This window comes from Oncorhynchus gorbuscha, linkage group LG14 (assembly GCF_021184085.1).
Source record: "Oncorhynchus gorbuscha isolate QuinsamMale2020 ecotype Even-year linkage group LG14, OgorEven_v1.0, whole genome shotgun sequence".
In the NCBI taxonomy this organism is placed as follows: Eukaryota; Metazoa; Chordata; class Actinopteri; order Salmoniformes; family Salmonidae; genus Oncorhynchus; species Oncorhynchus gorbuscha.
In genome coordinates this window covers 67,401,456-67,420,217 of record NC_060186.1, presented here as the reverse complement: position 1 = coordinate 67,420,217, position 18,762 = coordinate 67,401,456, and the positions used below count along the sequence as shown (strand labels likewise).

Here is an 18,762-nt window from a genome sequence, read left to right as displayed (position 1 = left end):
CTGGTTCAAATAATCAACACATACAGTGCCTTCAGAAAGTATTCAGACCCCTTCACTGTAACTACATTTTGTTACGTTACAGCCTTATTCTAAAATGTATTCCATTGTTTTTTCCCCTCAATCTATACACAATACCCCCAAATGACAAAGCAAAAAACAAGTTTAGAATTTCTTGCTAATTTATTTTAAAAAAAAACTGAAATATCACATTAACATAAGTATTCAGACCCTTTACTCAGTACTTTGTTGAAGCACCTTTGGCAGCGATAAAACGTTTTTTTTTTTATTGAAAGTTTATTTAACTAGGCAAGTCAGGTAAGAACCCATTCTTATTTTACAATGACGGCCTACCCTGGCCAAACCCTCCCCTAAACCGGATGACGCTGGGCCAATTGTGCGCCGCCCTATGAGACTCCTGATTACGGTCGGTTGGCACACCGCCCGGGATCAAACCAGGGTCTGTAGTGACGCCTCTAGCACTCAGATGCAGTGCCTTAGACCGCTGCGCCACTCGGGAGTCTTACAGCATCGAGTTTTCTTGGGAATGACTCTACAAGCTTGGCACATCTGTATTTGGGGAGTTTTCCCATTCTTCTCTGCAGATCCTCTCAAGCTCTGTCAGGTTGGATGGGGACCGTTGCTGCACAGCTATTTTCAGGTCTCTCCAGAAATGTTCGATTGAGTTCAAGTCCGGCTCTGGCTGGGCCACTCAAGGACACATTGAGACTTGTCATGAAGCTACTCCTGTGTTGTCTTGGCTGTGTGCTTAGCGTCATTGTCCTGTTGAAAGATGAAACTTCGCCCCCATTCTGAGGTCCTGAGGGCTCTGGAGCAGGTTTTTGTCAAGGATCTTGCTGTACTTTGCTCCATTCATCTTTGCCTCGATCCTGACTAGTCCCCCAGTCCCTGCCTCTGAAAAAACATCCCCACAGCATGATGCTGTCACCACCATGCTTCACTGTAGGGATAGTGCCAGGTTTCTTCCAGATGTGACACTCGGCATTCCGGCCAAAAACTTTCATCTTGGTTCCATCAGCCCAGAGAATATTGTTTCTCATGGTCTGAGAGTCTTTAGGTTCCTTTTGGACAACTCCAAGCTGGCTGTCACGTGCCTTTTACTGAGGAGTGGCTTCCGTCTGGCCACTCTACCATAAAGGCCTGATTGGTGGAGTGCTGCAGAGATGGTTGTCCTTGTGACCATCATGCTCTTGGTCACCTCCCTGACCAAGGCCCTTCTCCCCAGATTGCTCAGTTTGGCTGGGTGGCCAGCTCTAGGAAGAGTTTGGTGGTTCCAAAATTCTTCCATTTAAGAATGATGGAGGCCACTGTGTTCTTGGGGACCTTCAATGTTGCAAACATTTTTTGGTACCCTTCCTCAGATCTGTGCCTCGACACAATCCTATCTCTGAGCTCTAGACAATTCCTTCTACCTCATGGCTTGGTTTTTGCTCTGACATGCACTGTCAACTGTTGGACCTTATATAGACAGGTTTGTGCCTTTCCAAATCACGTCCAATTAATTTAATTTACCACAGATGGACTCCAATCAAGTTGTAGAAACATCTCAAGGATGATCAATGGAACCAGGATGCACCTGAGCTCGATTTCGATTCTCATAGCAAAGGGTCTGAATACTTATTTAAATAAGGTATTTGTTTTTTAATTTGAATAATTTGCAAACATTTATAAAAACCTGTTTTTGCTTTGTTATTATGGGGTATTGTGTGTAGATTGCTGAAAAAATATATTTAATACATTTTAGAATAAGGCTGTAATGCAACAAAGTCAAGGGATCTGAATACTTTCCGAAGGCACTGTACCATTGGTCTTGAAGCTATACCACAATTAGTTTATCACGATTGTGTGTGTGTTACTGCTGAGGTGGAACAAAAGCCTGTTGGTCCTCCAAAATGATATGCCATGCCTACTATAGTACAGTGTAATGTTGTGGACAGCATTGAGACACTAGTTAGGGAAACCAGGTTTGAGAGTGTCTCCCTAGTAGGGTTTCAATACTCCAGTAACTTTCCAAATCGACAGGTTTTCCAGAAATGTCCTGCTCATTTCATCCTGATTCCAGAAATCTTCCAACTAGGATATCTGGAAAACCTGGCAATTTTAGGATAGTGAAGGGAATTTTTCAACACTTTAAGGGAGGTAGAGTGATGGAGTTGTTTCTCACAGAGGAAACAGTTGTTTCACAAACAATGTTTCACTTCTATGGCTATTTCTACAGTATGCTTCGGCTGTGGGCGCAACAACTGTCCACAGGTACCGTAATGGCCTATGAGAGAGGAGAGCCACAGTATCCATAGGATATTCCTGATAATCAGTCAGAACAGACACTAATGGTTATGAACAGATACATGGGTTGGGTTTCCACAGGGTTAGTATAGGGGGTAGGCCACAGGGTTAGTATAGGGGGTAGGCCACAGGGTTAGTATAGGGGGTAGGCCACAGGATTAGTATAGGGGGTAGGCCACAGGGTTAGTATAGGGGGTAGGCCACAGGGTTAGTTAGGGTGTAGGCCACAGGGTTAGTGTTAGGGTGTAGGCCACAGGGTTAGTGTTAGGGTGTAGGCCACAGGGTTAGTATAGGGGGTAGGCCACAGGGTTAGTGTAAGGGGTAGGCCACAGGGTTAGTGTAAGGGGTAGGCCACAGGGTTAGTGTTAGGGGTAGGCCACAGGGTTAGTGTTAGGGGTAGTGTGTTAGGGGTAGGCCACAGGGTTAGTGTTAGGGTGTAGGCCACAGGGTTAGTATAGGGGGTAGGCCACAGGGTTAGTGTAGACCACGGGGTTAGTGTAAGGGGTAGGCCACGGGGTTAGTGTAAGGGGTAGGCCACGGGGTTAGTGTAAGGGGTAGGCCACGGGGTTAGTGTAAGGGGTAGGCCACGGGGTTAGTGTATAGGGGGGTTAGTGTAGGGGTAGGCCACAGGGTTAGTATAGGGGGTAGGCCACAGGGTTAGTATAGGGGGTAGGCCACAGGGTTAGTATAGGGGGTAGGCCACAGGGTTAGTATAGGGGGTAGGCCACAGAGTTGGGGTCAGGGGAAGGCCACAGAGTGAGGGTCAGGGGAAGGCCACAGAGTGAGGGTCAGGGGAAGGCCACAGAGTGAGGGTCAGGGGAAGGCCACAGAGTGAGGTTCAGGGGAAGGCCACAGAGTGAGGGTCAGGGGAAGGCCACAGAGTTAGGGTCAGGGGAAGGCCACAGAGTTAGGGTCAGGGGAAGGCCACAGAGTTAGGGTCAGGGGAAGGCCACAGAGTTAGGGTCAGGGGAAGGCCACAGAGTTAGGGTCAGGGGAAGGCCACAGAGTTAGGGTCAGGGGAAGGCCACAGAGTTAGGGTCAGGGGAAGGCCACAGAGTTAGGGTCAGGGGAAGGCCACAGAGTTAGGGTCAGGGGAAGGCCACAGAGTTAGGGGAAGGCCACAGGGTTAGTATAAGGGGAAGGCCACAGGGGTAGGCCACAGAGTTAGGGTCAGGGGTAGGCCACAGGGTTAGTATAAGGGGAAGGCCACAGGGTTAGGGGCAGGCCACAGGGTTAGTATAAGGGGTAGGCCACAGAGTTGGGGTCAGGGGAAGGCCACAGGGTTAGTGTAAGGGGAAGGCCAGAGGGTTAGGTCCCAGGGTTCAGGGTTAGGTCCCAGGGTTAGGTCCCAGGGTTAGGGTTAGGTCCCAGGGTTAGGGTTAGGTCCCAGGGTTAGGTCCCAGGGTTAGGGTTAGGTCCCAGGGTTAGGTCCCAGGGTTAGGGTTAGGTCCCAGGGTTAGGTCCCAGGGTTAGGTCCCAGGGTTAGGGTTAGGTCCCAGGGCTTAGGTCCCAGGGTTATGGTTAGGTCCCAGGGTTAGGGTTAGGTCCCAGGGTTAGGGTTAGGTCCCAGGGTTAGGGTTAGGTCCCAGGGTTAGGGTTAGGTCCCAGGGTTAGGGTTAGGTCCCAGGGTTAGGGTTAGGTCCCAGGGTTAGGCGACAGGGGGAGAATATGGAAACAGACAAAACATGCAGGGTAGAGGATGGTGACACACTGTTCTGAAAACCAATTCAGGAACCTAAGAGCGGAGCCACACTAGAGCAGGTCAGGGGAGAGGGGGATGAGCAACAACCCTCTAGCCAGAGACAAGGGGGGGGCAGGGCATCTGTGACATGGCCATCAGATGCTGAAATGGTGCAGTGGACAGGAGGGGGACTGATGGTGGCTTTGGGGCAAAGCTTCACGACTGTGTGTGTGTGTGTGTGTGTGTGGGTGAGGATACAGCGTGTCTGGGTTGGTTGTATGTGTGTGTGTGTGTGTGTGTGTGTGTGTGTGTGTGTGTGTGTGGTTGAGGATACAGTGTGTCTGGGTTGGTTGTATGTATGTGTGTGTGTGTGTGTGGTTGAGGATACAGTGTGTCTGGGTTGGTTGTATGTGTATGGGTGCTGACATTACCTTCATCTTACTAAGCAGGGTCCTTAAAGCCCTTTTCAGATCAGGGGTCTTCTCCGATGGTGAGACCGCCTGCCACTGGAGAGGTAAGAGTTACAGACTCAGCGGCCCAGCCCAGAGAACAACATGCTGGGGCTGGGGGAGCGCAGAGGAGAGGGCTGGGGGGGAGTGAGATGGGGGCAGGCACAAATCACGATGGAGCCAGCCAGGTATGAGGAACAGTGGGGGTGGTACAGTAGACAGTCAGCCAGGTATGAGGAACAGTGGGGGTGGTGCGGTAGACAGTCAGCCAGGTCTGAGGGTGGGTGGTACAGTAGACAGTCAGTCAGGTCTGAGGGTGGGTGGTACGGTAGACAGTCAGCCAGGTCTGAGGGAGGGTGGTACGGTAGACAGTCAGCCAGGTCTGAGGGAGGGTGGTACAGTAGACAGTCAGCCAGGTCTGAGGGTGGGTGGTACAGTAGACAGTCAGCCAGGTCTGCGGGTGGGTGGTACAGTAGACAGTCAGCCAGGTCTGCGGGTGGGTGGTACAGTAGACAGTCAGCCAGGTCTGCGGGTGGGTGGTACAGTAGACAGTCAGCCAGGTCTGAGGGTGGGTGGTACAGTAGACAGTCAGCCAGGTCTGAGGGAGGGTGGTACGGTAGACAGTCAGCCAGGTCTGAGGGTGGGTGGTACGGTAGACAGTCAGCCAGGTCTGAAGGAGGGGGGGTACGGTAGACAGTCAGCCAGGTCTGAAGGAGGGGGGGTACGGTAGACAGTCAGCCAGGTCTGAAGGAGGGGGGGTACGGTAGACAGTCAGCCAGGTCTGAGGGAGGGGGTTGGTATGGTAGACAGCCAGGCCAGAAGAGGGAGCTAAAGGCAGGATGGTTAGCTAAGGCTAGAATCACTGTTGGAGGATGGCTAGATGCTGGAGGTAAAAATTGCTCTTAATCACAGATCTAGGACCAGATTATTATACGCCAAATCTACCCTAAACCATTATGGGATGAAGAACTATCTGGCCCTGAATCCGTAGGTAAGGGTGAATTGTAGATACATCTGGCTGGGTGGGTGGTTGAGGCTGCGGGTGGGAGAGGAGAGGCCATGTGCAGGGTAGCCTAGTGGTTAGAGCGTTGAACTAGGAACCGGAAGGTTGCAAGTTCAAACCCCCGAGCTGACAAGGTACTAATCTCTACTAACCCACTGTTCCTAGGCAGTCATTGAATAAGAATTTGTTCTTAACTGACTTGCCTGGTTAAATAAAGGTAAAATAAAAAAATAAAAAATAAATAACCATAGGGGGTGGCTGGGGTCAGGATTGGGTTTGGCTAGGGGGCTGATTGAGTTCCCTGTGAGGGGCTGTGATGGGGATAGCATGCTGGTGCCAGGAACCAATCGGATTGAGGAAGGGATGGGATGAGGCGAGAGGCACGAGAACACGGAGGCTGGGTGGTGGATGTGGTGGTGGCAGAGTTATGGGGAACACTTTGATATGTATATGTTTGATATATTCTATATTATAGGTCTTCCACGTCATTGGTCACCAGCGAGAGTATTTTTACTCTCTGTGTATTGATATGGCACCATTTCTCACCTGAGTGATCCGTGTCATATTTAGAGCAACTGTGCTCAAATGATTCATTAAACGTTATTTCAGACCCATCCATTTAACTATCACAACCAAAATTCAACTCAGAACACTACGAGATATGACTGATCAGAACAACTTCAAGTTCTAATGGTATATCATATGAGACATTCACCCGATTCAACACAATTCTACCCATTTGTTAGTAGTTTAGTTTTATTAGCCTTAATCAAGTGCACTTCACCCAGGCACCCTAGGGAGGGAGTACGCTAGGCTGGTCACATACCTCTCTGTCGAATTGGGAGAGGGGTGCGTCGCTGCAGCCGTCCATACCCCCTCCGGAGGACAAGGAGCTCTCGGAGGGAGAGGTCATAGTTTGGCGCTTAGAGCTGTAGCTACCCCCAGAGAGCTCTCTCCTCAACGCACTGCCGTTCTGAGATGACGAACCTGGAGAGAGAGGGACAGAGAAGGGGAGAGGTAGGAATGGGGAGAGAGAGGGACAGAGAAGGGGAGAGGTAGGAATGGGGAGAGAGAGGGACAGAGAAGGGGAGAGGTAGGAATGGGGAGAGAGAGGGACAGAGAAGGGGAGAGGTAGGAATGGGGAGAGAGAGGGACAGAGAAGGGGAGAGGTAGGAATGGGGAGAGAGAGGGACAGAGAAGGGGAGAGGTAGGAATGGGGAGAGAGAATGGGACAGAGAAGGGGAGAATGGGGAGGAGAGGGACAGAGAAGGGGAGAGGTAGGAATGGGGAGAGAGGGACAGAGAAGGGGAGAGAGAGGAATGGGGAGAGAGAGGGACAGAGAAGGGGAGAGGGGGAGGTAGGAATGGAAGATAATCATTTGTATCAGTCAATACAACACAAATGCATATAAATCTACTTTCCATTATTCATTAGTAACAGGCACACCATTTCATTACCCAGTCCTAGATTTATAACAATGCTTTTTTAATCCCCCTTTTATTATACAATATTTCTTTATCAAGCCTAGTGTGTTTGGTAGTGTGGTACTTACGGATGCCCAGTCCACTGCTGGCGCTCATGGACCGTCCCGGCTCGGCTCTGTTTTTAGTGATGGAGGGGATGGACACTGAGCCACTGAAGCCTGCAGCACGACTCTCCTGAACACGCAAGTTCTGCATTAAGACAGGAGAGGACAGAGACCGACGGGGACGGATGAGGACAGAGACAGACAGATGAGTACAGAGACAGATGAGCACAGAAGATATATAGATTATAGTGATGAAAACACAAAGACAGAAAAATGTGTGAATACACATATTCACATAATGATACAAATATGAACACATATGCATACATACAACAATTTATATAGAGATGATGACCACACATATTGACATTAAATCACAAACGACAACAAACATACAAACACAGATAAAAGAGGAACAAATACCGAGCAGAAATCTATGGACACACTAGTGGTCTGTCTTACCACAGGCAGGTCTTTACAAAGCAGACTGATAGGGACTGTAGTGGTCTGTCTTACCACAGGCAGGTCTTTACAAACTGCAGACTTTACAAAGACTGATATGGACGGACTGTAGTGGTCTGTCTTACCACAGGCAGGTCTTTGGTCTGTCTTACAAAAAGCAGACTGATACGGACTGTAGTGGTCTGTCTTACCACAGGCAGGTCTTTACAAAGCAGACTGATACGGACTGTAGTGGTCTGTCTTACCACAGGCAGGTCTTTACAAAGCAGACTGATATGGACTGTAGTGGTCTGTCTTACCACAGGCAGGTCTTTACAAAGCAGACTGATATGGACTGTAGTGGTCTGTCTTACCACAGGCAGGTCTTTACAAAGCAGACTGATACGGACTGTAGTGGTCTGTCTTACCACAGGCAGGTCTTTACAAAGGACTGATAGTGTAGTCTGTCTTACCACAGGCAGGTCTTTACAAAGCAGACTGATATGGACTCTTTACAAAGCAGACTGATATGGACTGGTGGTCTGTCTTACCACAGGCAGGTCTTTACAAAGCAGACTGATATGCAGGTCTTACCACAGGCAGGTCTTTACAAAGCAGACTGATCTGGACTGTAGTGGTCTGTCTTACCACGGGCAGACTGATATGGACTGTAGTGGTCTGTCTTACCACAGGCAGGTCTTTACAAAGCAGACTGATATGGACTGTAGTGGTCTGTCTTACCACAGGCAGATCTTTACAAAGCAGACTGATATGTACTGTAGTGGTCTGTCTTACCACAGGCAGATCTTTACAAAGCAGACTGATATGTACTGTAGTGGTCTGTCTTACCACAGGCAGGTCTTTACAAAGCAGACTGATATGGACTGTAGTGGTCTGTCTTACCACGGGCAGGTCTTTACAAAGCAGACTGATATGGACTGTAGTGGTCTGTCTTACCACGGGCAGACTGATATGGACTGTAGTGGTCTGTCTTACCACGGGCAGGTCTTTACAAAGCAGACTGATATGGACTGTAGTGGTCTGTCTTACCACGGGCAGGTCTTTACAAAGCAGACTGATATGGACTGTAGTGGTCTGTCTCTTTACAAAGCAGACTGATATGGACTGTAGTGGTCTTTTACAAAGGCAGGTCAGCAGACTGATATGGACTGTAGTGGTCTGTCTTACCACGGGCAGGTCTTTACTGATGATCTAGTATAGACTAAAGCAGACTGAAATGGACTGTTGGGGTTCTTACCATGGGCAGGTCTTTACTGAGGATCTGGTATAGACTAAAGCAGACTGAAATGGACTGTTGGGGTTCTTAGCACGGGCAGGTCTTTACTGAGGATCTGGTATAGACTAAAGCAGACTGAAATGGACTGTTGGGGTTCTTACCACGGGCAGGTCTTTACTGAGGATCTGGTATAGACTAAAGCAGACTGAAATGGACTGTTGGGGTTCTTACCATGGGCAGGTCTTTACTGAGGATCTGGTATAGACTAAAGCAGACTGAAATGGACTGTTGGGGTTCTTACCATGGGCAGGTCTTTGAGAATCTGGATGCCGTCTCCAGGTCCCATGTGGGCCACGTGGTTGAAGTTGGTGGGGTTGGAGATCAGCTTGTTCCTCATCTCTGGGTCTCTCAGCATCTCCCTACACAAGGGACACACACACAGATCAGCTGACTGAATGCCCCTGTGGAGAGTGAAGGAGAAGCGTCTATAGTGTACTATGTAGGTTGTAATAGTGTACATCCTCTGCTGCAGTCTCTCATTCTCTGGGTCTCTGAATAAGAAGCATCTATAGTGTGTACTATGTAGTGTGTACTATGCAGTGTCTTCTATGTAGTGTGCAGTGTGTACTATGTAGTGTTTACTATAGTGCATTCAGAAAATATTCAGACCCATTGACTTTTTCCACATTCTGTTACATTACAGTGTTACGGATACAGTTATCCTGTGTGTGTGTGTATCCTGTGTGTGTTTCTTTTCTCTCCTTCTCCCCTCACAGGTGAAAATCATCACTCCCCAATCAGTCAACAATCAATCATCAATCAGAAGACACACCTCCTATTTCCTGACCTATCACAGTTCCTTCCCCATGGTTTAAAAACCCCATCATTTGTTTGTTCTAAAGCTCAGCTCAATCAATCTCAATCTCTCTGTAAATGCCATGTCTGTAGGTCTCTGTGTTTCACTCTCGCTTTGGGTCTTAACCTCTCTTTTGTTTAAAGCACCTCCATAGCACTTTGTCATCACCTGTGAGTATTGTTTTTGGTTATGGTGTTTGTTTGTTTGCTGGTGGGAAAAGGGGAAACCAAGACAAGTCGCCCATGGGCATACACTACCCGTAGGTGAACTTTGTTAAATACACTAGTTAGAACTGGGCGGACCACCCACTGTATTTTTGGTTAGTTAGTTAGCTGTTAAAGTAGGCTAGTCTAGCTTAGGGGTGTGTTTTTGTATATTTATTGTTTCTTTCCTTGGGTCCAGCTCAGCCCCTTTTCCTGCACCCCCTATTACCGTGTGTTTATAAATAAACCTAGAGTTTGACGGTAGATTTCTGTTATCGTGGTTATTTCGTGCACACTTTTACTTTGTCACAATTTGCATGAGTTATGTTACGGGTCTCATTACCATCCCCCCTAGACTGTCGGGCCAAAAGGGATTCGTAACATACAGTCTTATTCTAAAATGGATGAAATTGTTTTCCCCCCCTTCTCATCAATATACACAAAATACCCCATAATGACAAAACAAAAACAGGTTTTTAGACACACAAAAAAAATAATGAAATATCACATTTGCATAAGTATTCAGATCATTTACTCAGAACTTTGTTGAACAACCCTTGGCAGCGATTACAGCCTTGAGTCTTCTTGGGTATGGCTCACACCTGTATTTGGGGAGTTCCTCACATTCCTCTCTGCAGATCCTCTCAAGCTCTGTCATGTTGGATGGGGAGCATTGCTGCACAGCTATTTTCAGATCTCTCCAGAGATATTCGATCGGGTTCAGACTCTGGCTGGGCCACTCAAGGACATTCCGAGACTTGTCACGAAGCCATTCCTGCATTGTCTTGGCTGTGTGCCTAGGGTCGTTGTCCTGTTGGAAGGTGAACCTTAACCCCAGTCTGAGGTCCCCAGCTCTGGAGCAGGTTTTCATCAAGAATCTCTCTGTACTTTGCTAAGTTCATCTTTCCCTCAATCCTGACTAGTCTTCCAGGCCCTGCCACTGAAAAACATCCACACAGTATGATGCTGCCACCAACATGCTTCACCGTAGGGATGTTGCCAGGTTTCCTCCAGATGTGACGCTTTGCATTCAGGCCAAAGAGTTCAATCTTGGTTTCATCTGTAGCTCAGTTGGTAGAGCATGGCGCTTGTAACGCCAGGGTAGTGGGTTCAATCCCCAGGACCACCCATACGTAGAATGTATGCACACATGACTGTAAATCGCTTTGGATAAAAGCGTCTGCTAAATGGCATATATTACTATTATCAGACCAGAGCATCTTTGTTTCTCATGGTCTGAGAGTCTTTAAATCAAATTATATTTGTCACATACACATGGTTATCAGATGTTAATGGGAGTGTAGCGAAATACTTGTGCTTCCGACAATGCAGTAATAACCAATGAGAAATCTAACCTAACAATTTCACAACAATTACCTTAAACACACACAAGTGTAAAGGAATGAATAAGAATATGTACATAAAAAAATATATGAATGAGCGATGGTACAGAATGGCATAGGCAAGATGCAGTGGATGGTATCGAGTACAGTATATACATATGAGATAAGTAATGTAGGGTATGTAAACATATAAAAGTTGCATAGTTTAAAGTGGCTAGTGATACATCACATAAAGATGGCAAGATACAGTAGATGATATTGAGTACAGGATATACATATCATATGAGATGAGTAATGTAGGGTATGTAAACATTATGTGAAGTGGCATTGTTTAAAGTGGCTAGTGATACATGTATTACATCAATTTTTCCATTATTAAAGTGGCTGGAGATGAGTCAGCAGCCACTCAATGTTAGTGATAGCTGTTAATAGCTGTGACCTTGAGACTGAAAAACATCTGTCTCTCGCTCCCTGCTTTGATGCACCTGTACTGATCTCGCCTTCTGGATGATAGCGGGGTGAACAGGCAGTGGCTCGGGTGGTTGTTGTCCTTGATGATCTTTTTGGCCTTCCTGTGACATCAGGTGGTGTAGGTGTCCTGGAGGGCAGGTAGTTTTCCCCCGGTGATGCGTCGTGCAGACCTCACTACCCTCTGGAGAGCCTTACAGTTATGGGCGGAGCAGGTGCCGTACAAGGCAGTGATACAGCCCGACAGGATGCTCTCGATTGTGCATCTGTATAAGTTTGAGTGCTTTTGGTGACAAGCGGAATTTCTTCAGCCTCCTGAGGTTGAGGACCTATTGGGGCGGTAAGCAAATTGCAGTGGGTCTAGGGTGTCAGGTAGGGTGGAGGTGATATGGTCCTTGACTAGTCTCTCAAAGCACTTCACGATGACGGAAGTGAGTGCTACGGGGCGGCAGTCATTTAGCTCAGTTACCTTAGTTTTCTTGGGAACAGGAGCAATGGTGGCCCTCTTGAAGCATGTGGGAACAGCACATTGGGATAAGGATTGATTGAATATGTCCGTAAACACACCAGCCAGCTGGTCTGCGCATGCTCTGAGGATGAGGCTGGGGATGCAGTCTGGGCCTGCAGCCTTGCGAGGGTTGACGCGTTTAAATGTTTTGCTCACGTCGGCTGCAGTGAAGGAGAGCCCGCAGGTTTTGGTAGTGGGCCGTGTTAGTGGCACTGTATTGTCCTCAAAGTGAGCAAAGTTGTTTAGTCTGTCTGGGAGCAAGACATCCTGGTCCGCGACGGGGCTGATTTTCCTTTAATAGTCCATGATTGACTGTAGACCCTGTCACATACCTCTCGTGTCTGAGTCGTTGAATTGAGACTCTACTTTGTCTCTATAGTGACGCTTAGCTTGTTTGATTGCCTTGCGGAGGGAATAACTACACTTGTTTGTATTCGGTCATGTTTCTGGTCACCTTGCCCTGATTAAAAGCAGTGGTTCGCGCTTTCAGTTTTGCGCGAATGCTGCCATGAATCCGCGGATTCTGGTTTGGGAATGTTTTAATAGACGCTGTGGGTACGAGCTAATAAACCCGCTCACCGAATCAGCGTATTCATCAATGTTGTTGTTCGCCGCAATGCGGAACATATCCCAGTCCTCATGATCGAAGCAATCTTGAAGCGTGGAATCCGATTGGAGGGACAGCGTTAAACAGACCTGAGCGCAGGAGCTTTCTGTTTTAGTTTCTGTCTATAGGCTGGAAGCAACAAAATGGAGTCGTGGTCAGCTTTTCCGAAAGGAGGGAGGGCCTTATATGCTTCGCGGAAGTAAGAATAACAATGGTCTAGGGTTTTGCCAGCCCTGGTTTCGCAATCGATATGCTGATAGAATTTAGGGAGCATTGTTTTCAGATTATCCTTGTTAAAATCCCCAGCTACAATAAATGCATCCTCAGGATATGTGGTTTCCAGTTTACATAGAGTCAAATGAAGTTTGTTCAGGGCAATCGATGTGTCTGCTTGGGGGGGATATATGCGGCTGTGATTATAATCGAAGAGAATTCTCTAGGTAGGTAATGCGGTCGGCATTTGATTGTGAGGAATTCTAAGTCAGGTGAACAGAAGGACTTGAGTTCCTGTATGTTGTTATGATCACACCACGTCTCGTTAATCATAAGGCATAACACCCCAGCCCTTCTTAGCAGAAAGATGCTCGTTTCTGTCAGCGAGATGCGTGAAGAAACCAGCTGGCTGTATCGACTCTGATAGCGTGTCTCGAGTCAGCCATGTTTCCGTGAAACAAAGAACGTTACAGTCTCTGATGTCTCTCTGGAAGGCTACCCTTGCACGGATTTTGTCTACCTTGTTGTCAAGGGACTGGACATTGGCGATTAGTATGCTCGGGAGCGGTGCGCGATGTGCCCATCTATGGAGCCTGATCAGAAGACCGCTCCGTCTGCCCCTTCTACAGCGGCCTTGTCTTGGATCGCCGGCTGGGATCCGATCCATTGTCCTGGGTGGTGGGCAAACAGAGGATCTGCTTCGGGAAAGTCGTATTCCGGGTCGTAATGTTAGTGAGTTGACGTTGATCTTACAGTCAGGAGGAACTATTGGATATATGTAATAAAACCTAAGATTACCTGGGGTACCAATGTAAGAAATAACACATAAAAAACAAAATACTGCATAGTTTCCTAGGAACGACAAGCGAGGCGGCCATCTCTGTCGGCACCGGAAGTGTTTGGTTCCTTTTGGCAGTACTGCAGAATGTCGTGCGTTTCACTGAGGATTGGCTTCCATCTGGCCAGTCTACCATAAAGGCCTGAATGGTGGAGTACTGCAGAGATGGTTGTCCTTCTGGAAGGGTCTTTATCTCCACAGAGGAACCATCGGGTTCTTGGTCACTTATCTGACCAAGGCCCTTCTCCCCGATTGCTCAGTTGGCCACGCGGCCACCTCTAGGAAGAGTCTTGGTGGTTCCAAACTTCTTCCATTTAAGAATGATGGAGGCCACTGTGTTCTTGGGGACCTTCACTGCTACAAACATTTTTTGGTACCCTTCCCCAGATCTGTGCCTTGACACAATCCCGTCTTGTGGCTCTACGGACATTTCCTTCGACCTCATGGCTAGCTTTTTGCTCTGACACACACTGTCAACTGAGGGATCTTATATAAAGCAGGTGTGTGAATTTCCAAATCATGTCCAATCAATTGAATTTACCACAGGTGGACTCCATTCAAGTTGTAGAAACATCTCACGGATGATCAATGGAAACAGGATGCACCTGAGCTCAATTTTGAGTCTCATATCAAAAGGGTCTGAATACTTACGTAAATAAGGTATTTCTGTTTTTTATTTTAGTAATTGTGCCAAAGTTTCTACTAACCTGTTTTTGCTTTGTCATTTTGGGGTATTGTGTGTAGAATGATGAGGAAAAATGTTTATTTAATCCAGTTTATAATAAGGGTATAACGTAACAAAATGTGGAAAAAGTTGAGGGGTCTGAAATGTCTGAATACTTACCGAATGCACTGTACAGTGTGTACTATGTAGTATGTACTATGTAGTGTACCTCCTCTGCTGCATCCTCTCCTCCTCAGGGACTCTGAAGGAGAAGTGTCTCTTGTTGTTCATGCTGCGAACCATCTGCTTCCTGCTGTTGTCTGACGTCTCAGGAACCACCAACTCGTCACCCTCTGGAATATTAACAAGATTGACCACGTCATCAACAACAACAAATCACGACAATCCTATTGTGGAATACGACCATTAGAATGAGAATTAGACTCAGAATAAATCATTGAGATGTGTACCTCTCCTAACTGACCTGCAGTCTAGATGCATTTCCTGTGTGTCACTGACCTGCAGTCTTGTTTCTGAAGTAGATGAGCCTCACAGTCTCAAGACCCAGGAGGTTCAGGGATCCATCCGGGTTCAGAGGTCGCACCTTCAGGAAGATACAACGGGGTCAAAGGTTAAACCTACCATGCACACACACCAATTCGACTAACGGCCCTCCGCTACATCTGCAGTCCTATACTCTCACCTTCTTCAATGGTATGGTCTGAATCCACTCCATGGTGTTGACATCAAAAACATCCACAGCATTCTCACTGTACACTGACAGGTAGGGGGCGTTGTAACCTGGTGAGGAGAAAGAAGGCCAACGTCAGCTTCAGGCTTAAAGCTACACTACCATTCAAAAGTTTGAAATATCCTCGTTTTCCATGAAAACATACATGAATTGAGTTGAAAAATGAATAGGAAATATAGTAAAGACTTTGACATGGTCATAATTATTTTAATTGAAATAATAATTGTGTCCTTCAAACTTTGCTTTCGTCAAAGAATACTCAGTTTGCAGCAATTACAGCCTTGCAGACATTTGGCAATCTAGTCGTCAATTTGTTGAGGTAATCTGAAGAGATTTCCCCCTATGCTTCCTGAAACACCTCCCACAAGTTGGATTGGCTCGATAGGCACTTCTTACGTACCATACGGTCAAGCTGCTCCCACAACAGCTCAATAGGGTTGAGATCCGGTGACTGTGCTGGCCACTCCATTACAGACAGAATACCAGCTAACTGCTTCTTCCTTAAATAGTTATTGCATATTTTGGAGCTGTGCTTTGGGTCATTTTGTAGGAGGAAATTGGCTCCAATTAAGCAAGCACCGTCCACAGGGTATGGCATGACGTTGCAAAATAAATAGAGTGATAGCCTTCCTTCTTCAAGAATTATTTTATCCTGTAGAAATCTCCCACTTTGCCACCACCAAAGCACCCCCAGACCATCACATTGCCTCCACCATGCTTGACAGAGGGAGTCGCGCACCCCTCCAGCATCTTCTCATTTGTTCTGCATCTCACCAATGTTCTTCTTTGTGATCTGAACACCTCAAACTTAAATTCATCTGTCCATAACATTTTTTTCCAATCTTCCTCTGTCCAGTGTCTGTGTTCTTTTGACCATCTTAATCTTTTATTGGCCAGTCTGAGATATGGCTTTTTCTTTGTAACTCTGCATAGAAGGCCAGCATCTCGGAGTCGCCTCTTCACTGTTGACATTGAGACTGGTGTTTTGTGGGTACTATTTAATGAAGCTGCCAGTTGAGGACTTGTGAGGCGCCTTTGTCAAACTAGAGACTAATGTACTTGTCCTCTTGCTCAGGTGTGCACTGGGGCCTCCCACTCCTCTTTCTATTCTGGTTAGAGCCAGTTTGCCCTGTTCTATGACGGGAGTAGTACACAGCAATTTCTCGCATGAAATAGCCTTAATTTCTCAGAACAAGAATAGACTGATGAGTTTCAGAAGAAAAGTCTTTGTTTCTGGCCATTTTGAGCCTGTAATCGAACCCACAAATGCTGATGCTCCAGATAGTCAACTAGTCTAAAGAAGCCCAGTTTTATTGCTTCTTTAATCAGAACAACAGTTTTCAGTTTTCTAATAATCAATTAGCCTTTTAAAATGATGAACTTGGATTAGCTAACACAATGTGCCATTGGAACACAGGAGTGATGGTTGCTTATAATGGGCCTCTGTAAGCCTATGTAAATATTCCATTAAAAATCACCTGTATTGTTAACAATGTCTACACTGTATTTCTGATCAATTTGACGTTATTTTACACTCATTTCTGAGTGACCCCAAACCTTTGAACGGTAGTGTGCATACTGGGATTGGTTTTTCAGCAAAACGGCAGACCCCGGGGTGCTTTTGGGATGGAGCTAGGGAAATGTAACCCCTCACAAATTCACAGACACTCTAGAAAGCAAGGACTGACAGTCCATCACATCCACACCATAGTTTTCAACATATTCAGAGGCAATATGCATGGTTTGATTTGGTTCCTGTTGTTTGTAAACCATGGAGAAATAAAACCTTATATAAAACACTTGGTTTATGAAAAGGTTAAAGGGCAACTCCACCACTTTTCAATCTCATGTTGATTATCTCCAGCACAAACCCAGTATCAACATAGTTAAAGTTCTACCCGATTACATCATCAAAATTTGAAACATTTTAAAAAGTGATTTTTAAAACACTATGAAATGTACGGTGACGTGGTGAGCAAGACAATACCTTCCCTTGAGCTAGAAACTCACTGCAGGTTTTGAATATCATTGTTTTAAAAAATCTTTTAATCCTACCATGTGATGTCACAGAGAAGCAATTTTTTTGGACACATTTTTAGGACACATGAAGACACTGGTATGGTGCTGGATAGTGAATGAGGTTGAAAAGTGGCAGAATTGTGCTTTAACACAGTTGTGCTGGTTCAGAACTCACAGGCAGAGTTGGGCACGGCAGGCCACATCAACTCCTGCTGGCGCGAGCGGCGGCCCTGCGAGTCCACGTAGACCCCTATGGCTGAGAAGCAGAGCAGTAGTTCCTTGGAGGAGATCTCCACGGCACAAAGCGCGTCCAGGGCCTGCTGGGATATGAAGGCTAGGGTGTGGTCCTCGGGGTGCAACAGGCTGACCGGGGCACAGTCCCCGTGGATGCTGTAGCGCGTGAAGCCAGCCTGGTAGCCCACACACAGCCGTTCGCTCAGGAGACCCATCCACTGGACGGGACCTGGGGTTTGGAGCTCCTGCAGTCGGCGGTGACGTGCCTTGCTCTTGTTCACCTGGGAGACATAGAACCATCATGTTGTTATTTTGGGAGTTAATTCTTTAATATTTTTAGGCTTAATCGACCCTTCATAATGCCATAAATAGAGCCTATATATTGGTTTAAAATATATTTTATGAGCAAAGTTATATTACATAATTTGTAACACGAAAGAGTAAAACGGCTTGTAAAAGTCCCACCAACCCCATCCTTCCTGCACACACCACCCACCTCGTAACAGATGACCTGTCTCTTCATGGCCACACACAGACAGGTGAAGGAGTTGTTTCGGACGGAGCCGGACACCAGCGCCGTGCAGCCCTTGGTCTCGGCCAGCTTGTAGGAGTCCATCTCCCGCCCGTCCAGCGCGGCCATGGGGAAGAGACGGACGTGGCGGTTACGGCCAGAGATGACCGCTAGGAGCTGCTCCTGGGGGACCAGGTCAATGTGATGGACCTTCTTACTGTCCCCAACACGGATGATCTCTGTTAGGTCAGGAGAGGTCAGAGGGGAGAGAAGAGAGGAGAAGAGGAAGTGAAAGAGGAGAGGGAGACAGTCAGGAAGGGGGAGAGAAGGGGAAAGAGGGGGGAGAGGAGAGGGAGAGAGCAGGCAGAGAGAGTGGTCAAAAACCTCTCCATTGTGATAGCTAATGGGGTGAGAATTCAACTGCATAATGGGTGAAGTGCATCACCCTCTCCAGGTGGGTCCTAAAGTCTCCCCATCTCCAGGAGGGTCCTAAAGTCTCCCCATCTCCAGGTGGGTCCTAAAGTCTCCCCATCTCCAGGTGGGTCCTAAAGTCTCCCCATCTCCAGGTGGGTCCTAAAGTCTCCCCATCTCCAGGTGGGTCCTAAAGTCTCCCCATCTCCAGGTGGGTCCTAAAGTCTCCCCATCTCCAGGTGGGTCCTAAAGTCTCCCCATCTCCAGGTGGGTCCTAAAGTCTCCCCATCTCCAGGTGGGTCCTAAAGTCTCCCCATCTCCAGGTGGTCCTAAAGTCTCCCCATCTCCAGGTGGGTCCTAAAGTCTCCCCATCTCCAGGTGGGTCCTAAAGTCTCCCCATCTCCAGGTGGGTCCTAAAGTCTCCCCATCTCCAGGTGGGTCCTAAAGTCTCCCCATCTCCAGGTGGTCCTAAAGTCTCCCCATCTCCAGGTGG

At 47.3% G+C, this 18,762-nt stretch overlaps 1 protein-coding gene across 11 annotated transcripts in view; it reads right to left on the bottom strand.

Annotated features, from left to right (window-relative positions):
- LOC123995321 (serine/threonine-protein kinase MRCK alpha-like) overlaps positions 1-18,762 on the bottom strand; it is a 120,339-nt gene that overhangs the window by 3,787 nt on the left and 97,790 nt on the right. For 9 of the 11 annotated variants that reach the window (XM_046298850.1, XM_046298857.1, XM_046298851.1 and 6 more), the window contains 9 exons: positions 17,844-18,097; positions 17,289-17,628; positions 15,047-15,144; positions 14,863-14,947; positions 14,573-14,696; positions 8,945-9,062; positions 6,990-7,110; positions 6,264-6,424; positions 4,417-4,491 (listed from right to left, as the gene is read on the bottom strand). In XM_046298850.1, the coding sequence (XP_046154806.1) occupies positions 4,417-4,491; positions 6,264-6,424; positions 6,990-7,110; positions 8,945-9,062; positions 14,573-14,696; positions 14,863-14,947; positions 15,047-15,144; positions 17,289-17,628; positions 17,844-18,097 (1,376 nt within the window). The remainder of the gene's footprint in view (positions 1-4,416; positions 4,492-6,263; positions 6,425-6,989; positions 7,111-8,944; positions 9,063-14,572; positions 14,697-14,862; positions 14,948-15,046; positions 15,145-17,288; positions 17,629-17,843; positions 18,098-18,762) is intronic. The other 2 variants (XM_046298858.1, XM_046298860.1) reach the window with 1 other exon arrangement.